A 20,105-nucleotide genomic window follows, 5' to 3' on the forward strand; every position below is an offset into this window, starting at 1 on the left:
ACATGGAGATATTTTCCCACAAGGTTATTTTCATAAGTCAACACCCTAGAAAAGAACAGGCACTGAAGAAAGCCCATGTGACAAAACTTTGTTTTAAAAGTGATGCCTGCACAGAGTGCACCATTGGAATCTGCTTTGCAAACATACATAACAACATGCCAAAAAGTGTCCATTGTGTCCAGCAGCATCATCTTTGTGACTATGGCAGCAAGGACATGAGCCCTCATAAGGTGACTCTCCAAAAATGGACACACTACATGTACTGGCTGAAGTTACAGTAATCTTAAATGGGTCAGAAACTGTTCCTCCATTCTGGGCTCATGACAAGTAACTGGAAAAGTCTAAATTACCCTTTTCAGTAGTACATTTCTGGCCTGTGGTAAGGGCTTTAGTAAAGAGGATTTATCTACTAGTGAAGGCCTTTTTCTGGAGATGAACTGATGAGCTCAAAAGCACAGCCCAGATTAACCATGGCTAGAACTTGATGGCCCCCTTGTGATAGTTCAACAAGCCAGTGTGAACTGGAGTAGCCACTCTTCATGCCCCACCCCCTATGAAGAACCACTCCTCATGCCCCACCCCTATTCTAGGATCCTAATCCTAGAAGGAAGCCAGGAACGCTGGGCTCTTAGTTTTGGCAACACTCAGAGGAAAAACTGTATGATACTTCCTCAAATGGAATTTCCTCTTTTGGGGTTTGATGGGCAAAGAAGAAGACAAGGCAGAAGGGGATCTTCAAGACTCCCCACACTAGTAACTTCCAAAATCCTCATAAGAAAGTTGTCAACCAAATCATGAGTGGCCTGAACAAAAAGCATCTCTAACCTAAAGTTCACATTTAAGATGTTTTAAGATACTCTTCCTTAAGGGTAGGCAGTTTCAGCCATGCCATCCTATACAGGTACATATCCAAGATTGTGACCCTACCCAAATCAACTGCATATTATCCTGGCAGTCTACATGAAAACCCATCTACTTAGCCATTTTGATAGTCACCATGAAATGCTCTTTCAGTCTAGACTTAAATATTCTCCAGACGTTTTCACAGCCTGACCTATATATAATGTAGAATAGCAATATGGACAGCTTAAACAACAGCTGGAGACTCTAAGTCCAAATATGATACTGCACTTTCTTGTCTTACTTACCCAGAGTTCTATACTACATATTAGGCAGTGTGGAAGTAAAATGCAGGAGTGTCTAGAACCTATGTTGTACCAACACATCACTTCAGAGTCAGGATTTAGTAAGAGGATCTACCGTCTCTATACATCATGTGAGGGAGTTATAAAAGGTGCCAAGAAGCCAGAGTCAGGATGCCTCTTGGCTGCTTGAACAGAATACAAAGAGTTTAAGATCAGCCAAGACAGTTTTCATCAGCTTGAGAGGCTCTCCAGAAAAGTCACTGGAGGCAAATAAAGGACTAGACAGATTACCCTTAACCTGAGTGGGAGGAACTCCAACTTTCAATGCTACCAGCAAGTGTAAGCTTACATAGAGTCTCATGACCAGGTGAGCATGAGACTGATGTACACCATGAGTCAGGCACCTGGTAATATTGAGTGAAGGTAGGATATAGTAGAGGGAGGTCTTCACCAGGCCCACAACAGGTTTAAGACCATACTCCCTAAAGGTCTGCTACCATAACCACATCTCTAGCTCTAGACATCAAATGTTCCCAGGATCACATCTTTAGTTCCTACCAGATATCAAATGCTCTTATAACCACATTTCTAGTTCTCGCCAGGTATGAAATGTTTCCATAAGCAAATTTCTACTTCATACTAGATATCAAACTGGAACAGAACTTTACACCAAAGCAGCTCTCGTCAAGTCTTTATACAGTGATGCAAAGTCATCAACTTCCAATTTAATAATTTTCTTAATGTGAACTTTATCTGAAGGTAGTTTTCACCTTAACCAGCAGCATGACTAATTTTGAAGTTATCTATATTTATATGTATGTATATTCTATGTATTACACACTTGCGTGCACATCACGCACGTGCACACACACACACACACACACACACACACACACACGCACACACACAGTGTGTGCGTATGTATGTGTGTTTTTGGAATTCCTTCTTACTTTTGTAACTGCAGGATATAACAAGTCATTTTCAACCAGTCAAAAGTTGGCCAATACTGCTTTGATTTTTAGCTATGGATATCCGTCAAACATCCACTTATGGTCTAGGTCCTGAGATGTGTACTGGTGTTTAGTAACCTTACGGACCCTAGATCAACTGAGGCTAACCAGCCATGCTCTGACTATGGAAGGCAAAGAGAGGGGACTCTTCTATCTTGAATTATTCAGATCCACAGACAGATAAGTCATATGACCACTCCCTAGTATCAAGCAGATCAACCACTGCCTATAAGTAATCTGTCAGAGACTGTGCAGTGCAAGCACCCCAGGGAAAATGGCACAGTTCCTTCGAAGTAGGAAAATATAGTGATATTTAAAAAGATGTTTGGAGAACTATGAAAGCTATTAAGAAGTAGCCTATTTGGCAAAGAAATCTTCACAAGAGTCATGGCTGCCACTTTACAACACCGCAACAGAAGAGTAAAGCAACGTGGCTAAAACAAGAGTCGAACCATTTATTGATGGGACAACCACAAGGAAGCAGTCCTGACTCAGGCCTCAGCCAACCATGTGACAATATTTTGTAGCTGTGCCCTTCAGACAATACTTGGTAGACAGTCTGCAAGGAAAATAAGAAATGACACAAGGTACACATTTCAGATAAACACCTTATTAAGATTACATTCTCACACACAGACAATATATACTGCATAAATTAATATTTATTATAACATTGACATAAGTATTTGAAGTCTTTAAACTCTATTTTTTCATAAATTCAACTGCAGGTTAAATGCCAAAGTAAAACAATTGTTACATATATCAAACAGTGGCAGACTTCGCTTTTATTTAAATATTTTGTCATTAAGTGCTCTTTCAGAAATATTTAGACTTTTGCAACATCTTATAGCAGTAATTAACAAGTTCAAGGTTTGACTATATTAAAATGCTTGTTTTTGTCAGTACAATATATGTTACACACTACAATATAAAAAGGACAGAAGCAAATTTCCCAGGTGTAGTGATCGGTAGCATTTTACACATTAGGCCTAACCATGTGCAGGTCATTAATAAATTACTTAACTAGTACACAGCAATATTTATGAATCTATATGATTTATTACTGATTTATCTGGCACATGATTAAAGTACTTTTATATATTTCCTGAAAGCATATTAGTTTTACTACCAAGTACTTAAGCAGCAAATTCTCAAAGAATGTGCACCTTTCCTGCTTACCAGAGATGTTAGGAAATACTAAACTGGCCATCTCTGGTAAGAACATCTACACCTTGCAACGTGCACCCATGGCTCTTAACAGTAAGAAGATACTGCATTGACACAGCAAGCAGAAAAGATCATCCACACATATCATGCACATGTACATTAAAAGGACATTCCAGCAATGACAGCAAATTAAAAATGGAAAAAAGGTCTCATTTGGTTTGCAACTCTTGTTTCTGTGTAACATTTTTCCCATAACACTATGCTAAAAAAGAAGCTACTCCACTGAACATTCCTTATTAAAATTACTTACAATAAACAACCTCCAGTCCATTGTTCGTTATGTGGCATTAGTTAACAGCATTTAAAATACAGTTTGTATGTGCGCATGTGCATTTCAATACAAACGGATATTTAGAATGGATAATCTCCATGGCTTTGGTGTAGTTTTAAAAGCCCATTGTTTTATGCACCTACACTGCAAGAGCAACTGCAAAAACACTAACAATGCAATACATAGTCCGGTTCTCCCATCTCACTGTACAGCTTCCTAAGGGAAAGAAAAAGTAATATGTGAGTAAGGAAGGGGTTCTGGTCAGGGAGAAAGTTTACCTGAAACAGCAACATCAGATATTAAAATCAGCTAAGAATTAATAGCATACTACAAGACACTTTCTAGTATCTAATATAAAAATGTAACTGGCTTCTAAATGGCATTCTTCCTGTTATCATAACCTATTGTGAAGAACAAAAATCTTAAAAAATGGTGTAATCTCTAGCCATGTAGAGTCTCTTAATAATGCTACATGCTGACTGGAAACATGTTTTACTAATATTCAGACCATTCTAATATAATTTTAGCACTTCCGCAAATTTCCCAGACGACAGCAGTCTGAAGAAGTCTGGTAGATAAAAGCATTATTGCTGCCATGTGAGCTGCAAATAAAGGGAAGCTTTTTTTTTTTACATAAACTTATTTTATTTTGTATTAACTAATAGTTGTGCTCCCTAGGTAGCTACACATAAAATATGGCTTTATCTTGCTAAATACAGCTAAAAATATGTCTAATGTTTCACTAAACCAGTTTACACAAACCAAGTAAACAGTTAATCACAGGAACATCTTGCTTAGAAAGTGAGGTTAAAGATAAATAAAACACAATGGAAGGATCACAAAGCACCTGTGCCACAATTGAAACAGATTCCCCCTGCACATTAAGCATTGTGATACACTACCTTCTTTTAAATGGGAACTAGATGACTGGATGGGTATTCACAAATTCACCCCATCCAGGGTTTGACTGGCCTAGCTCTCCTTGAGACAGGGGCTGTGGTTTAAGGGTGTACTTACAAGGTGTAAATGTCTGCAAGACTCAACTGCCTTAAATTTTCTTTGATTCTATGCTCCCTGTCCTTTCACATATGAGAGGGCTAACAAAATTTCAACAACTAAAGCTTGAAAAGGCAAGAGGGTCTGATAGGATTCACAGAGGAATTCTTACGGAAATGAGGGAATAAATAATGGATATATTCCATCAATATCATTTGAACTACAGGAGAACCCTTCTTGATGTCCAAATCATACAGGTATCCGAGATGAGTCAAGATCACTTGCAGTTTAACTGGCAAAGGTTCATGATAATACTCTGCCCAAACTGAAACATGATTCTGCTTGAAGGCAAAGTTCTACATAGTGGAAGGTTTCCTAGCAGCTTCAGTAACTCTCAGACCACAGCTAGTGAATCTGGCACGATCAAGGAATCTACATCAGAATGCAAAATCAGAGTTAGACATCATTATTTCCCCAACTTTGGGGGACATTCCTGGCTTTGACTGTGAGAATTTTGCACATATAGATAAGGTTCTAAGAGTCTGATGCCACATCCTTTTCATTGGCCAAGCAGAGAGAATAAGCTTTGTTCTTCCTTCCCTGAACTTTATGATAAGATGTAGAACCAATGAAAATGGTGGGATCTGTAAAACAATCAGATGGACCACAGAAGATAACCTACATTAGTATGACTTATCTTCAGTCTAGATCATCTGAGCAGAAGTGGGGGAGGAAATCTTTCTCACAAGTGGCAAACAGTAATTTCTGGTGCACCTCTCTCTTCCAGAAGACCCTTCTGCAGCTGCAGGAGAGGATGGAAAGAATGGCTCACAGAATCTACCAGCTTGGTTCACTTCTCCAACAATGTGAACTGTTCAGTGAATGAAGTCAATGTCTACGACGCACTACCCGATGATTACTTCCATCCCACAGGAGATTACACTTTTCTGCTCTCTCTCTTTTTTACTTAAATACTGTTGAACACTTTGTAATTTCGGTTAGGAGGCTATTACCTTGGTGACCTGTTGAGACTACATTGAATACTATAGTCTCAGGTTCCCTCTAGGCTTAATGGCTGATGCAGTGTTCATAGTGCTGTTTGCATTCCTGAGAATGTAGATGCTGCAGTGGACTATGAGGTTTCACTAGCTTCATTCACCATGTGCTCATAGACCATCTTTTGTTACTGGACCCTTATAAATAGGCAGTAGATTGTGACCAACCCTCCATGTAGTTGTTTAATCCCTTCCTTTAGCCGAATTGATATCTTATTATGATGGCGACTTTGCTTGTAGCTGGGTAGTTCGTCTAGGCTGTGTTAGAGCACCTGAAATGTCAAATTAAGTTTTGAGCTTGAAGCAATCCTCCTGGCCCTGATAGCTTTGGAGGAAAAAACTGCTTTTGAGACTTCTCCTACTCTAGCCAGTCAGCCTTTATGTTGTACCTAAATAAATAAAGAAGCAGAAAACTGAGGTTGCTTTTTGGTACACCAGGTTGTCTTAGTCCACACACGAGCCTCCTATATATTTTTTTATTGCTGGGGGGGGTTTCCTTCCATTACACAGTGCTGCTACTAGGGCATCCAGCATTTTTTTACTGAAGTGGTCTTCATTTCTTCATGACAGCCAAAGCCTTCCAGATGAAATCTGACTGGCTTGTGGTAGCTTATTCCAGGGATACCCTAAATGTTTCTCTGTAGTAATGGTTTCTATGATTGCATTCTATAAGGGTCAACATAAAGTGAAGGAAGTAACCTTCTCAGAAGACCTCTACTGTGTTACTCTCTGTGGAGGAGGAGTTACGAAGTCCAAAACATAGCCAGAAGTAAACTGATGCAGAACCTACTTGATCTGTGTAGATGATCTTCTAAGATGGGGTGATTTCAAAGATCAGATTCAGAAATATATCAGAGCTAAAGAAGTGATTATCCTAGATTAGAGGTGGGTGAGCTATAGGTGGTTCTAGCCAGACTCAAGTTTGCAAGTATGCTTGGATCTGTCTCAAGATCTGTCAAAGTGAAGAACCAAGAAAAAGCCAAGTCAATTACTTACTTAATTTCTTTCCTGCTGCCTTCATACAGCACGTATAAGATGTAACAGGTTAGATGTGGACTGTGATATTATACTACAACTGACTTTTTTATGTGTGTGTGTGTGTGTGTGTGTGTGTGTGTGTGTGTGTTTTACTTTAAGCTATGATTCAGAGTGGACCTGCAAGCTCTGACTGCTTTCTGTTAGAACCAGTCTGCAAAGAAGAAATTATGATTGGTTAAGAAGACAGTGGGAGCAATATATAGGGCGGCGCAGTGGTGCAGCGGTTAACGTTGTCACCTCACAGCAAGAGGTTCTCTGGTTCGATTCTCGGCTGGGGTGCCTTCTGTGTGGAGTTTTCATGTTCTCCCTGTGTCTGCGTTGGTTTCCTCTGGGTACTCCAGTTTCCTCCCACATTCCAAAGACATGCATCTGGAGCATTTCTCCCCGAGCCTCTGCTGAAAACAGGCTCTGTGTAACCCAGTCAAATTTTCACGGTCAACAAATATTAAATAAAAAATAAATAAATAAATAAATAAATAAATAAAGTATATATTGCTGGCTGGAAAACAATTTGAACAGGCAGTCTTCTGCTGAAAATTCCTACTTCCCCAATCCTTTAATATAACAGCAGATAGTGGTTTGACTGGAATTCAATCTTTTAAAAGATATGTAGTCTGTTTTTCCTGGAGGAGTTCCTTGCTAGCTTTTGTCAGAAGCTTCTTGCCTGAAGAGAATGAGGATGGAGGAACCTTAGCGGAGCTTTGTGGAGTCAGTGGACTGGCTCGGTGTGTTGCTTTTTCAATTTAGCTCACAGCATGGAGAAGAGCATTTCTTTTTGCTTTCTGAAGGACAGGATAGCCTATTACAGGTAAGCAGCATTCAAAACAGAAGCCTGCAGCTTACATTAATTGCAGGCAGACCGTGCAGACAACCTGCAGACTAAGTTGCATATTTTTTTAATGTGGAAGGTGGACAGGTAACCCATAGTAACATCTCTCAGCTACATTGCTCAAGAATTCCTGACAAAGCCAAATAATAGAGAGAGGAAAGGCCAAAACCAGGGACAATTTCAATATTACTCAAATTTACTTAAAAAGCTAAAATTGAAACAGGTTTTGCATCAACATGCATTTTCCGAACAATAAGTATGAAACTCTAATGTCTGGCATTACTAACTCACTGTAATTTTTAGTGATTTATCAGAAAATCAAAAATTTTTTATGGGGGACACAACATAAATATGAGGCAAAATCAGGGGCATATTGCAACATTCTACACATCCCTATAATCTATTCAGCAGTGGTAAAAGGTGGACAACCTGAAGGCTAAGCTTTGTTTCTTATATATATAATATTTTTACATTATTTGCAATATGCACGAATTCTGGACAAACACAGAAATAATTAGTGGGGGAGGAAGAGGTCAAATGCCCAAAATCAAGGACAGATTTTAAATACTACTCTTATAATTTTAGAAAGTTGCAAGAACAACATGTTTTGCATTACCGTGTCTTTTCTGAAGGATATGAAGTCTAATTCTCAGACATTGTGGACTGTTTTGAGGTAACCTATGCAGTTAATGGCATCTGGGGTATTGAAGTCAGCAGGCTAAAAGCTAAGCTTTATGTTACCTATTATTTTTTAAAGTAGTAGCATAGTTTTTAACCTCCATCTCCAGAATCGGGGACAAATCCAGAAATAATCACACATAAACTGGGACACTTTTTAACATTTTATTAGACAATAGACTAAATGCACATCATCCACCCTATTTGAGAATGAACGCTCTCCAACAGGGTGGTAATGAACAGCTAAAGTGCATTAATAACAAGGCTGCTGTTTCACAGTAGCATATTAAGTTGCCCTGATCAGGGACTGAAAAAAGAAAAGCCACCATTTTTTATGGTTGCTAACTGGTGCTCTGTTGTTTAGTGAATCTAAGATGATAATAATAATAATAATAATAATAATAATAATAACAATAATAATAATAATAATGAAAGAATACTCAACTAGCAAAAGTTATTCCAATAAGAGTTAAAAGTACTTGCTGCTTCATGTGCTAAGTGCAGTTTAAAAAGTCATGCTTATTGAAGTGTAAAAATAATGAAAAAAATACCATTGAGAGAAAGAGAAAGAGAGAGGCAGAAAGAGAAAAATAGTGCGTGTTTGTGTGTCTGCGTGCATGAGACAGAGAGAAGGAGAGCATACCTCTCAACTTCTTGGCTCAACAATTCGGATCATAATAGGCTTTTCTACAACACAGATTAACTTAACAATAAAAAGTCTTGGACTTTTATGTCTACCTTTATTGACTAAATGTAATCTTCAGCAATTTACCAGAAAATAAAGGAGCCAAATCAGGAATGTTCTGCAAAACTAGGGACAGTTGAAGGGAAGGGTTACAATGTTCTATCTTGTATGAATTTAATCAGTTAGAAAGTCATATTGCAAGATACATATCTGTGATATTTCTTTCTGCCAACCACAGTATGAGAGCAATTATATATATATATATATATATATATATATATATATATATATATATATATATATATATACATACACATATACGTGTACTTGCTACTAACTCCTTTTACTAACACTGTGAAACACTATTCTCTAGTTTAGAACTTTAAAATGGCCACATGTTACTGTACTGATGGAGTTATCAAAGGCTAATAAATAAATAAAAGACAAAATTAAATTCATTCGGAATTAAAAACCTTACCGTCAGTAGAGGTGTCCCAGAAGCATGAGTTTGCTGTGTGTAGCCCAGATCCACTCTTCTGCATTACTGCACAGTTTACTATAAAATTAGGAAACTATTGTTATAATGGGTAAAATAAGGTTCAATAAACATAAAATCATCAATGTATGTTAATTTTATTAGTCTCAATATTAGCAACAATCAAGCATCACAAATAATTTGTCAAGAACAGTGTGTCCTAGATACTTTAAATGGATACACAAACAATGTAAATAAAGGAGATGAAATTAAGTTCACTTCGGTCTACAGTCTTAGCACTCTTATCTGCCAGAAAAACTAAAGTATAGAGCTGCCTTCTGAAGGGGAAGGAAACACTCTTATCAAGTGTAACATTTTCCTGCTCTGTCATAACTCCTCTACACTCTTTCAGAAATCTGAGTCACTGAAGTCCGAATGTCTGGTTAGGTGCCCTCTGATTACCTAATAGTCACAGAGAGTACAAACTCACTGGGTACATCTGGAGAATGACAAGCATTTTTTATGCAAGTCACTATGACCAGCAAATGGATAAAATGGATGTATTTCACAGATATGAAAAACATTAGCCTGGACACTACAGAGATGGCAACCAAACAAATGTCTTTTATAATACTCAGTTCTCCAGCTTCAACATCTATAAATTTACAAACAGCTGAAAAGGCTTCCCAGCAAAGTCACATCACCTTTCTTCTTGAATCGTCTTTTCCTCCATCATGTTTTTTCCTCTAAATACCGAGCATCACATTATTAACTACAGATATTATTTTATCCGTTTAATATGCACTACCAGAAAGACAAGAAAAAAGCAGTGCGCCATTAGTTAAGGTCCAGTCTGCAATGCTGTGTGCATCCATGATCAGAAAATACAGAACAACTCTTAACCACTGATGAGGAAAAGTAACTTCTTGACTCTGTTTATTTATTTTATTTATTGTGCTTGTTAATCAGAGTATCAGACCAATTTCATAAAGGACCTATTTCAGCCACAGCACAGAGAAGACAACAGACAAAGCAATATGCAACTATACATTAATAACAGGATAAAGAAGAATAAAATAATTTACAGATATGAAACAACATACTGTAGCATCTTTTGTAAATGTACAATTGAATACAACTGTTTTACATGTTTCTGCATTAAGAGAACCAAAGGATGGAAAAGAGACAGAGGACAGAAAAAATATAGAAAAACATATACTTATTTTATGTATATATGTATATATATATATATATATATATATATATATATATACATATATATATGAAAGACGATGCATCTACCAGAAAAGTAAACATAGCTTATATACTAATGATTGACCTGGACTGGCAGTTCCATGCTTATTGCCAAAAAGAAAGTCCACGTTTTGCCCACAATGGTTCGCTCCACAACACCCATATCCACAGCTCTGAAGCAGGACAAAACAAAAACTTTAGAAGAAGTGCTTAAAACAAATGTAGCATTTAATTCAATACCATGCAAATTTGTTTTAAGTGCTTGTTCTCTGAAGCAGGGCAAAACAAAAACTCTAGAACAAGCACTTAAAACAAATGTAGCATTTAATTCAATACCATGCGAATCTGTTTTAAGCGCTTGTTCTAGAGTTTTTGTTTTGTCCTGCTTCAGAGCTGTGGATATGGGTGTTGTGGAGCGAACCATTGTGGGCAAAAGGTGGACTTCCTTTTTGGCAATAAGCAAGGAACTGCCAGTCCAGGTCAGTCATTAGGGTAAGTATATAAGCTATATAAGCTATGTTTACTTTTCATATATATATATATATATATATATATATATATATATATATATATATATATATATATATACACACGAGGATGGAACTGCCAATACAGATCTCTCACAACAGTAAGTACATAACTTTTGTATCTGGAATTGAAGTGCCATTCTCATATTGATAGAACTGAGTCCAAAACTAAACTTGTGTGCACCCTTGTAAAAGAATGCCTTGAATTATGGTTGCAACAAAGGAATATCTGGTTCTAGGATTACATCCAGATTTACAGTGTTTTGCAGAAGTGTTCAGTGATGCCCACAGAGCTGCTGCAAAAACATCATCCAAATATGCATTTTTAAATAATGTCAGAAGAATGAGCTGTAGGCTCCAAAGATAGTTTTAAGTGTTTTAACATAATTTAATGCAATTCAAAAGCCATTCTGAAAGTATTAACTCTTGACACTTTGGATCCCAAATTCTTGTTTTAATGTGATATAAAATTAGCTGAAAATCTTTCCCAGTTGATTTGGTTCTGCCCCCACAAAATCTAAACCTTTGTAAACATCCATACAATGCAACAGATACTCCTCTCTGAAAGAATACCGAATGACCCATGACCTGATCCAGATTTGTCTTTGCTGCAACTTTAGTCATGAAAGAAGGATTTGTTTTCATGGAAAGTGCCACTGCACAATGCTAGGTAAGAAGTGTGAGAAGACAAAGCTTACAATTCCCAGATCCTGCTGGCTGTAGTGACAGATATCAAGAACAGTCTTCCAAGACACATTTAACATCTGCAGTTGGGGCAGGTTCAAAAAGTATCAGAGTTAGATTTTCTAGCACAAAATAAACATTCCAAGGAAGGACAGCATGCTTGATTGTAGAACACAGAAGGTACTTTCAGAAATGTCTTGCACATTTTCAATGGAACCAGTAATAAAGAGAAGGCACCCTGATAAAAGTTGGAAATAACAGATACATGCAACTTAAATGAACAAATTTTAGGCCCATATTGGAAATTTGTGATTAATACTACAAAACAGATAGAATCAGAGCAATGACCTATGCCATGCCCCAAAGGAAACTGAATCCTTTTACTCCTATAAAAATTTCTCATGTTTTGTCTCTGAGCAGAGGTTAGGTACTGGACCACCCTGCCAGGGTAAGAAGGGTATTTGGCCATCACTAGAAGTGAAGAAATGATGTGGCTAGACACAGGGAATGAAGGTCCAGGTGAAGTTTTTCAAATGGCAGTGACAGAAGTTTCTGGAACAGCTTAACAAGAAAAGACCTTTCCAGAGCAGAGTGAATTAGACTTACTAGGCCAAAAGGGAGCGATCAGGATTACCTTGGCTTTGTGCATCTTGGCCTTCTAAACAAATATGGGAAAAAAGGAGACCTGAAAAAAGCATAAAGGAGACCTGGGTAGCCATATCTGGACAAGTGCATCCCTGGAACATTCTCCATGGTTCCAGATGTAAACAAGCTGCAGCAAGGTTTTCCATATCATCAGAATAAGTTGTGGACTATGGTCAAGGAGAGGGGCCATTCACGAGGCATCAGCAAACACTACCTGAGCCTGTCCAATGGAAAGTTTTTTTTCCTAAGATGTGACTGATAAGATGGCGAGTGCTTTATTCTCAAACTCTCACAGCTTCCTGGCATTTAGGGTATGAAGAGAATCCCCCAGCTTTTTCAGGTACCATAAAACAGCAATACTGTCAGTGTGGACAGCAACAGCATGTGGATGGAGTTCTAAAATGCCTGCAAGTTATGAAAGTCTGTCCTCACTTCCAGAACACTGAGATGCAACTATGCATCTGCCTGTGAACATATCCCTTGAATTATCTGAACCCAGCCATAGAGCAGAAGTATTGACAGTCACATACGGGGGGGGGGGACTTATAAAGGTCTGCCCAGAGGCAGGCTGGATTTGTGGATCTATGACCTGACACAATTCCTTGTACTTCCTGGAAATTTGTACTGGAAAGACCAAGGGATTAAACAACTGGTTCCATTGAACTCTGGGGGCTCAGTGTAAAACTCTGAATTAGTAAAGTGTATTAGACGGTCATAATTGGACACCTCCATGAGCCCCATTGCCCAAAGGAAAGAATGTCAGGGATCAACTGACTTATCAGGATGTAAGAGGTGATGGACTGAACTGAAAGGACTCTGGTTTAAGAAAGAAATGTTTGGTGAAACAGAGTGTCAGTCTACCTTTTGATGAATGAGACTGATGTCTGGGCATCAGCTGTGACTTTGTGGTCTTCACTGTTATCCCTTAGGACTGGAAGGGTGACAGCAGCTAGTATTGGAGGCTATGAGACCGTCCACTGTGAGGATCAGCAGCAGTCAGTAGTATGCATATGGGAAAACCTTGTTCTCCTGCAACCTGAGATTTATTGCCATGTATGAAATGCATTTAGTGAAAACTCTCAATACTGAGGCGAGATCACACAGCACAGTACTATAGATTAAGGTAGATGGGGCTTTGTATCCTGTGACAGATCTCATTGTTGGGCTGACAACTTTAATCTCGTCGGTTGGTAACAGGGATGGAACTGCAATCCCAGACCTACAATCATGCGTACATACATATATTAGGTTAGAAGATGGGGATTGGAAGTTTGCTTTATTTCAGGTTGTTCAAAGTCAGAGCATGTTTTTCCTTTCTACGTATTTGAGAAGTCTTTGCCACAATTCTGAGTTAAAAATGCATTTTTAGATGCCATACTGAACAGTTAAGGAATCTCTGTATAGAGTTAGTCTAATTACCTAACGTACATCCACTTTTACAATTATAACTTTAATAAGGATAGATCAGTAAATCTAGGGGGAATGATGTTAACTCAAAAAGTAAAAACTGCTGTTCTATGACTTAATGATCGCAAGTGACTGACAAACATACAGAAGTGTACCCTCCCTTAGTTAAGGTTCGGTCACCATTTGTGTTGAGGCTAAAAGTGTGCATGGCATCACCTGTATTGTTCCAGTGACCAGCTTTTCAGAGACAGTAAGAATTGCCCCAACCTGTGATCCAGTCTAGCTCCTTATTCATGCCACCTAAAGATTAAGAAGCATGTTAACTTATCTATACTCTACTAGATAAGCAGCAAACAACAGCTTCCAGAGATTTAGTTCAACTCAAAGGCCAAGCTTATAATCTACAGGTCTTCAAGAACTATTGTGACCCCCATGCTGACATTTTCTACTGTGCATAAGGTCAACTGCAAGGAAAACGCAGCAAAGTTAGATTTGTCATTGTGTAATACCTCAAACCTCCTATAATTAAGACCCTTGGAATATATGCAAATGACCCCTTAAGGACATACAGTGGTTCAGCTACATGGCTTCGGAATACCCACGCCTTTTTACTATTTACTTTGTTAAGTCTTTATGGGTACATTCAAGCCAATATAGCTAAACCCCACTAGTTGTGGCTATGCATGTTTAGGTCTTTTTAGTGACTTCATCAGCACATCACAGCATAAGTAGATATGTTTCTGAAGTATAGCCAAACAAAACCTTCAGCCCAAACCTGATGCCCATAAAAATAAGGTACCTGAAAAATATCCCAAATAACATCCAAACATCCACAGCAAGTGGGGTTTGGCTTTATTAGCCTGAATATACCAACAAAGACTTAAAAAGTAAATATTAAAAATACATGGGCATTCAAAAGCCATGTAGCTGAAACACCAAGACCTTAAGGAGTCATTTTAATATTGTCTATAGGGCTGCTTATATCTGAAGTCATTACTACTGCATGAGGTACGTACTACCTATCTAAGAGAACTTTAGTATCTTGCATTTTTTTATGAACAGTATCTAAGGTTTCAACTTTACAGCATAGTACATGCTTGTATAATGCCACAGAAGCACCATCCAATGCTAACTCAAAAGACATAATTAACTGTAGTAACGCACCAATTTTACCACACGAATAATCGGTACCATCGCTTCCCTCGTCTAACACCATCAGGAAGTAAAAGGAAAAAAACACAGAAAATAAGAATTCTTTAAGGAATAAAAGAAAAAAATCACTATTGATTTCCACTAATGACTTAAACAAGTAAAGACTTAGCTTGCAACAATGTGAATGATAACATGAGGCCTTCTATTGTAGAATCCATTATGAAATATACACAAGTTCAGCCTTTACTTCCTCTCTATTAGCCTTTTAAAATCAAAATGACTTTTTCAAATATGCTACAACAAATCTTTTTCTATAGCAGTAATAGCAGCAGAAGCTCAGATTTTTATTACTAGTGTGACAGCTAACCTCCCACTCCCTAAAGGCCATCTTGCATCGATACTCACTGCTCATGTCCTGAACTGCCTACGTACTCCTCTATTCTCTCATCCTGTTCAAGCATATTACCATGTTACACAATATGCAATGGAACTATAAGTGCACTTGGTAATACAGACACCATTACATACTTTTTATATCTGAGAAAAGTTCAAAAACAAGTGTCTCAGTAGAGACTCCTGTGCGGCACCACTGATAACTCCCACTGGGACAAACAGTTTACCCCTCAGTCTGACTTGTTTTGTCCTGTTGCTTAATCAGAGTTTATCCCACTGTTATGCATATGCACTAACATTTAATTTTTTTGTTAACTACTCTTTTAGGAAGAATAGTGTTAAATGTCACAGCAAAGTCAACACAAGGAACATGCACCAAGACTCCTTCATTAAGTGCTGCAGCTATCTCTTTAAAGAATGCCACAAGATGACGGAGACTTAAGTAAGCATTTAACGTTAAATCACAAACGTCACAGCTTCGTCAGGTCATATGGTGTTATACTGCAGTAGCCAGACTCAGTATACAACCGCAACTTGGGAGAGACTGTGATATCTTCATTAATGGCTAATAACACAGGCATTTCACAGCATGTCTCTCTCTTACACTGCCAAAGATGAGCTTCTATATCCTATATACTGATGTCAAATCCTCTCTTTCCACTACCATCCCAGTATTGTGTGGGTATACTTCAGTGCAGCACTCTCCCGACACATTCAGCACATCAGATTTCAAAAGAGAAGTCACATAAATTAAAGTAAGCAGTATCAGTTTGTGAGCCTATCTTTCATCATCCCTTGTATCTCTTTCTTCCCAAGTCCAACCACTAATGTTTGTAGGAATACCAAACATAAAGCATTTCCAGCTATGAGGTACCTTCCTCCCACATATATCATGATAAACAATCTGAGGCACTTCCAAAATTCTAGAACTGTTCCATAGTTTTACAGCACGTGACACTCCCCAATGGCTTACTTATCATAATGCAAACAGTTTGCATTTGGATTCCATCTGCCCTCATGAAGCTTTAAGACTGTAGGACAGAAGTGATGTAAAATTTTAAAACACAGAGCACAAATGGATCCTTGCAGTTTAATGTAGTGTACCACCCCCAAGCACTCGCCTACACCTTGCCCTGCCTCCAATATATCCATTATTTAATTGAACACTGATGCCGTCTGCTTTGAATGCTAGACAACTATCCACCTAACTGTAAATTTACTTAGTGAGCCCCTATTCACAACCAGCTCACTCAGACAGCTGAATGCCCTCTCCAGGGCTCACACTACAATCACAAACCACTCATGGCTCTTTCTTTTCACAGAATGGCCTTAAGTTATTCGTATTTTAATCATTATTTATTTTGCTGACTGAAACTATTCAGAGAATTTCTAGCTTCATGTGACCACAAGCCTGTAAGCTCACAATACCCCACTTTCTACAGCTTTTCATACATTCTCTGCTCCCCTTTGAGCTACCTCCAATGTTGCCTTGTATGCCCTAAAATGAACAAAGCTCTTGAAGTCCATGTTAACTGTCCCAAGTAGCTTTTCAGTGCCCTGCCAAAACTTTACTGTTACAGTCCAATGTTTACTTGGTAAGTCCAGCTTAAGATGTATTCCCACTCCAACACCATTCAACAAGCACTGTAGTTTTAATTAACTCTTGGTGTACAAGCTATGTTACATGCTAAAACATACCTGCATGTGTCTAGGAACCCTGCTCTTTCCTCCTTCTTCAGGGATTCCAGCCTAGCTCCTTCTATTCTTCCAAGACTCCCTGCCAAACAAATCTAAGGTACGGGGTCCTTTACTGTGTCACATTTTGAGGCCTTATGGTGTGGAGAAATATGAAAATTAAATAAATCAATTATCCCCATTTTAAAGCTATAAAATCTTTTCCTTTACTTTTTGCTATCCAAATTGTCTATCCATTTTTGTTGGACTTCCCAGTTAAAACATGTAAACCATTTAACACATAAAAACAAGTTAATAAATAAATACATAATAATTTGAAGGACAAAACTATTTTAAAATCAGACTGTGGACACGAAGGACCTTATAACTACTGCTTTCATGACTGAACAAAATATACGACTTAATCCACAGCAAAGACTTTTTTAATACAAAAACTTTGGAGGTAGGGCAAGTCAACTTTGGTATCTCCTGGGAGCTGAATTTTGTCTTGGGATAGGACTTTGTATCACATGTAGGACAATGTAGTTCCAAAGGCTGACTCTTCAGTTTGACTGTACCTGTACACAATCTCACTTATTCAGCTAAAATGTTCTAGTAGTTAACATTCTTTGAGATGATGACATTTTTTTACTTTCACTACTGCATATTGATGCATGTTGCACTGACCCACTATCAAAGGTGATGAATCTCCGATGCTTTACATTGCAGGTAAAAAATATTTGGTCCTCCTATAAGCTCACATCACTTTAGACATGTTTTATATGGTACAGGCATTATGGGTAGCAAGGAGACTCAGTTTTTAAGGTTTGTGCTACATAACAAGGGTCTGGGGTTCTATAATATCTGTGCACTTTGGATATTCTCCCTTTGTTTACACAGCTTTCTTCTATGTACTTGAGTTTCCTACCAAAAAATCATGCTGGCATACTTACTACTCTAAACTATTAAAATATCTTGTGTTTACCATTGCCACTGTGGCTCCAGTCAATACTAAAAGGGTCTGCAATGAATGTGCTTCTGTAGCTGCTTAGCAAACAAAAACAAACAAATGCATGAATAATAGCTAAAATCATGTACCCTGTACACAGTAAGCAAACACAAACCAAAGACAACTACATAAATAAACTACCAACATTTGCTTTACATAATAACAGTTATTTTTCATTACTTTCTCTAACCTATGAGGCTACAGGAATGAAAGCATTAAAATACAAAAGTGTCCAAATTATGCAGGATACAATTATGAAACTGATGCAAATGGCATCAACTCACATCAAAGATTCATTAATCAACCTAGGCTAGAAGTTTCAAGTGATTGAGACTAGGGGAACTTTGACCAGGTCACCAGGGAACTTGCCCTACTCTTTTCGATAACTGGTGTGGTATCTTCTACATCCACCTGAGCTACCACCAACTCAGGCAGAAAAGGCCTCTGTTTAACCTCTCATCCAAAGGACAGCTCACTTAGGTGTGCAACACCCTGCTCATGCTGTACTGCAGTGTCACTAGTGGAAAATGAATGCCATACAAAGTGACAAGAAATCCTTTGGTTTGTTAAAATTATATCAGTGAGATGATATAAAACTTCTGTCAAATTCAGAACACCTACGACACGACTCCCTGTCATCTCCAATCATCTGTATAATATTCAGTTTTTTATCTTTCATCCTACAGAATCTCATCCTGTTGTACACTGATGAGAACTCTTAAGCAGCATATTTCTATGACAAATTCATAACAAATGATAGGCTAATTCAGTCTGCTCTGCCATGTTCTTTAAACAGGTGCAATAGACAAATGCTTATTCAAACTGGGCAGAGCTTCAGCTTTCAGTAAAATCTGCCAGTGCAGTTCTCTGTTTAAAAGAAAAGTTTCCCAGTCTGCACTCTCAAGGATTAAATTTTTTTTTAATTCTTTGCACACAAAGGAGAGCTTAAATAATGCTTTGGTGTTGTCACCATTCCTGACAATATTAAGATACTCATATAAGCATTTGCTCAGTTTATGGCCCGTTTTAATGACAAAAATTACCAGACAATGTGTACACAGGGCAATATAACCAATACCACTAGTATTACAAATTAAATTACCTACCCAGGGTATTACTTTCGGATAACTATGCATAACCACATTTAGTCCTTCACATATAAAGCTGCAGTAGAAACAAGTTCCGCACTTAGCCATGATGGTATACTTGGTATTGCTGCACTCAAAAATGCCTTTGGTGTTATAGGCAAACCCCCCCCCCCCCCGACACACACACACACACAGACACACACACACACACACACACACACACACACAGACACACACACACACACACACACAGACACACACACACACACACACACACACACACACACACACACACACACACACACACACACACCAAAATTAAAACTTGTTTAAAAAGATCTGCATTAAGGAATTTAGGATGTTACCATATGAAACACCTACACATTGGTATTACAACTTAAATCAGACAGAGTTTAATATTTTAAAGGACTTGTCTAACAACAATATCAGGGTCACATCAAGATCAATAAAGCCAAAACATGCATGTCCACAGCTAAGGGTTTTGACTTTATTGGCCTGAATGTAGACATAAACTTGAAAAGTAAAAGTCATGGACATTCAGAACCAGTGTAGCTGAAACACTTTAATGTCCTTAAGGGGTCACTGCATATATCCCATTTGCCTCCACTGTGGGACGTTTAAGGTAGAAACTCTATATTGGCTGGGTTTTTCTTGCACTTTTTACTGAATGATTTATCTGTGTACCCTTTTTACCCTTTGGTTTGCACCCTAACAGCTCCTGCTTGTATTTATTGCAACACTAAGTCACTAGTAACTTCTTCTTCTTCTTTCGGCTTTTCCCGTTTAGGGGTCGCCACAGTGGATCACTTGTTCGCTCATGATTGGCAGTAGAGTTTTTACAG

General features: G+C 38.1%; 1 protein-coding gene across 1 annotated transcript in view; it reads right to left on the bottom strand.

Moving 5' to 3' along the window:
• Positions 1-2,799: 2,799 nt before the first annotated feature.
• The window catches only part of DYNLT3 (dynein light chain Tctex-type 3), a 156,045-nt gene continuing 138,739 nt past the window's right edge, over positions 2,800-20,105 (bottom strand). Inside the window, exons 4-5 of the mRNA XM_044072410.1 lie at positions 9,413-9,490; positions 2,800-3,869 (exon numbers count right to left, since the gene is read on the bottom strand). Of these exons, the coding sequence (XP_043928345.1) occupies positions 3,793-3,869; positions 9,413-9,490 (155 nt within the window). The 3' untranslated portion in view covers positions 2,800-3,792. The remainder of the gene's footprint in view (positions 3,870-9,412; positions 9,491-20,105) is intronic.

The sequence above is a fragment of the Protopterus annectens genome, chromosome 5.part0 (genome assembly GCF_019279795.1).
Source record: "Protopterus annectens isolate FY-2018-M chromosome 5.part0, PAN1.0, whole genome shotgun sequence".
Taxonomy (NCBI): Eukaryota; Metazoa; Chordata; order Ceratodontiformes; family Protopteridae; genus Protopterus; species Protopterus annectens.